Source organism: Diaphorina citri, unplaced genomic scaffold (assembly GCF_000475195.1).
Source record: "Diaphorina citri unplaced genomic scaffold, Diaci psyllid genome assembly version 1.1 scaffold291, whole genome shotgun sequence".
In the NCBI taxonomy this organism is placed as follows: domain Eukaryota; kingdom Metazoa; phylum Arthropoda; class Insecta; order Hemiptera; family Psyllidae; genus Diaphorina; species Diaphorina citri.
The window spans coordinates 59,181-62,087 of NW_007377727.1; the positions used below are offsets into that span (position 1 = coordinate 59,181).

Sequence of the window (2,907 nt, forward strand, 5' to 3'; positions counted from 1 at the left end):
TTTAAACGTATGTGTAAAAGCTCCATTTTGTTTATCTCTGTATTACTTAATGGGCGACAAAATACTCACTATTTTATATTCAAAGTATTACTCGGTTGCCAAAAACAACCCTAAATATATTTTTGTTCCAAGAAAAGAAAAAAAAATGTATTTGTAAAAAAATAGTTCTAATTTATTTTGAATTTTTGTTGGAAAATATTCTAAACAATGGGAAGAAGAGAGATATTTAGAGGAAAATGTCTGGCCTTTTTTAGGAACAGACATTGTAGTTCAAGAAAACCTCCTTTGTTATTCTCAATATAAAGCGTTGGTACTTATTTGATACTCATAATTATATGGTACTCAATGTATAGATTTTGAAACATATTTTTTAGCTTTTGAGATACATTGTTGTTTTCTTATCTAACCAACATATTGTGTATAGTTCTAATTTATTTTGAATTTTTGTTGGAAAATATTCTAAACAATGGGAAGAAGAGAGATATTTAGAGGAAAATGTCTGGCCTTTTTTAGGAACAGACATTGTAGTTCAAGAAAACCTCCTTTGTTATTCTCAATATAAAGCGTTGGTACTTATTTGATACTCATAATTATGTATATGGTACTCAATGTATAGATTTTGAAACATATTTTTTAGCTTTTGAGATACATTGTTGTTTTCTTATCTAACCAACATATTGTGTCATGTGTGAATGAACAGATTTTTTCACGCCTACAAAGGCGTATTATTTTGTCTTTGGTCTTAAATAATATTTTTTAAAACTTTGAAAAAAAAATGGACAAAAGTTAACCTTTAACCGTTCAAAATTTATAATACTGTGTTTCAAAAAATTGTCCATTCAAACAAAGGTCATTTTTTATTCTTTTCATTCACGAGGCACAATAATGTACCTACTATTTTTGTGTCTTAAAATTTTTCACACCTACAAAGGCGTATTATTTTGTCTTTGGTCTTAAATAATAATATTTTTTAAAACTTTGAAAAAAAAAAAAAAAATGGACAAAAGTTAACCTTTAACCGTTCAAAATTTATAATATTGTGTTTCAAAAAATTGTCCATTCAAACAAAGGTCATTTTTTATTCTTTTCATTCACAAGGCACAATAATGTACCTACTATTTTTGTGTCTTAAAAAATTATATAAAATATAAATAAATATATGTGTACGTATTTGTTTTATTAAAAACAGTACAAAACTTGTATATTCTTTTCCGTCATTCTTTGCTACCACAGTCACACTTAGAGATGTGTAAAGATTCATTGAGCTAAAAAAATGAACTACTCTTTTCAGTGAACTAGATCCTCAAGAGTAGTTCTTTCAAAACGTATGGTCTTGGCTTCAAAAGTCATATTAGGACATATGCCTCACTGACATTTAAACCAGATTCTCTATAGGTTTCACAAGGTTGAGCCGGGAATCGATCCCGAAACCATCGGTGTGCAAGCCTAATGTAATACCCACTCGGTCATGGAGGTTGCTTCGCATCACAGTTTTTTACTTTCTATTACGAAGAATGAGAAAGTATTTTTCTGTTGACTTTTTTTTACTACGATCATTGGTTACCAGCCTAATGAGCGTGCCTTGTAAGCGCTAGGTCGCGGGTTCGATTCCCGCTCGGGACGAACCTTACCCTAAACAAATAATGAGGTTCGTCCTCGAAACGGCTGACTTTCTCCTTCTCTCTTAGCTTTCGAGACGATAAGACATCAGTAGTTACAGTCCCCTCTATCAAAAATCTTTTAGCCAATCCTAGTCTGCCTTGTAAGCGCTAGATCGCGGGTTCGATTCCGGCACGGGGCGAATTTTATCCTAAACAGATAAAGTTCATTCTCGGAAAGGGCAATAAGACCTCCGTTGTTACACTTTCCTCTATCAAGCCCTTAAGTCCCATCCAAGGAGTACTCCTTATTTTTTTTTTTTTTTTTTCAATCTAGTTATAGTTACCTTGGAGGGTAGGTCGTGGGTTCGATTCCCGTCCAGGGCACACTTTATCCCAAACATGAGGTTCGTTCTCGGAACAGTTGGCTCGTCGTTTCCCCTCCAACCCAATGACGTCATCACTGTGAAATATTCATACTCCCCTCCCCACTCATCTCCTCCTCTTCCACCTCTCCCTCCTCCTCCCCCTCCGTGTCTATCTCAAACAGTCTAATCTTCCTTCTCGTTTCTGCCAGAACCACTAGCACATTCCTAACCCCACTGGCTGCAAACTTACCGGCCACCATCGAGTCCAGAACGTAGAAATCCTTCGTGTCAAACACCGCGGCGAGGTCTACTCTGGACTCGGCTTGGGGGGAAGCGAGGTTCTGTGAAGCCAGCCCTGGGGTTTTGTCTGTGAAGCCAGCCACTGATTTATCAAAGCTAGCCCCGGGCTTCTCTGTGAAGCTAGCTCCAGATTTATCCGTGAAGCTGGCGTTTTTCAGCGTGTTTAGCGGTACGAAGATGAAGTGAGCCACGCTATTATGCGCAGGATCGTCCTCTAGGAGAACCCCTAGTACGGTGCTTGTGTAGAATTGAACGTCTAGAATATTGAGTTGATCAGAAGGACTAGACAGGTTGAGATGACAAATAGTGAAGAAGTATATGTTTATCATTTCAACCTACCTAGTAACTATCATTGTGGTCAAATTCTCAAATTACATTGAACAGTCCAATATTCTAATTTGTGGGAGAATGACCTAATGGCCAAGTTTTCGACATTCGGAAACAAAACAAACATATTCTCTAATTACCACTTTCCCCCCATGTTCGCAGCGCCCCTCGGCAAGCGCGGCTGGAAGATGTACTACTGCACGCTCCGCGACCTTGTCCTCTACCTCCACAAGGNNCGTAAAAACGGTAAGAGACATCGAAAACATTTGGTCATTCGGATGTGAATATTCTAATCAATGTGATTTTTCACGCCG

At 37.1% G+C, this 2,907-nt stretch overlaps 1 protein-coding gene across 1 annotated transcript in view; it reads right to left on the reverse strand.

Annotated features, from left to right (window-relative positions):
* Positions 1 to 1,207: 1,207 nt before the first annotated feature.
* The window catches only part of LOC103507135, a 7,424-nt gene continuing 5,724 nt past the window's right edge, over positions 1,208 to 2,907 (reverse strand). The window contains exons 8-9 of the mRNA XM_026822081.1: positions 1,326 to 2,583; positions 1,208 to 1,238 (exon numbers count right to left, since the gene is read on the reverse strand). Coding sequence (XP_026677882.1) covers positions 2,059 to 2,583 — 525 coding nt within the window. The 3' untranslated portion in view covers positions 1,208 to 1,238; positions 1,326 to 2,058. The remainder of the gene's footprint in view (positions 1,239 to 1,325; positions 2,584 to 2,907) is intronic.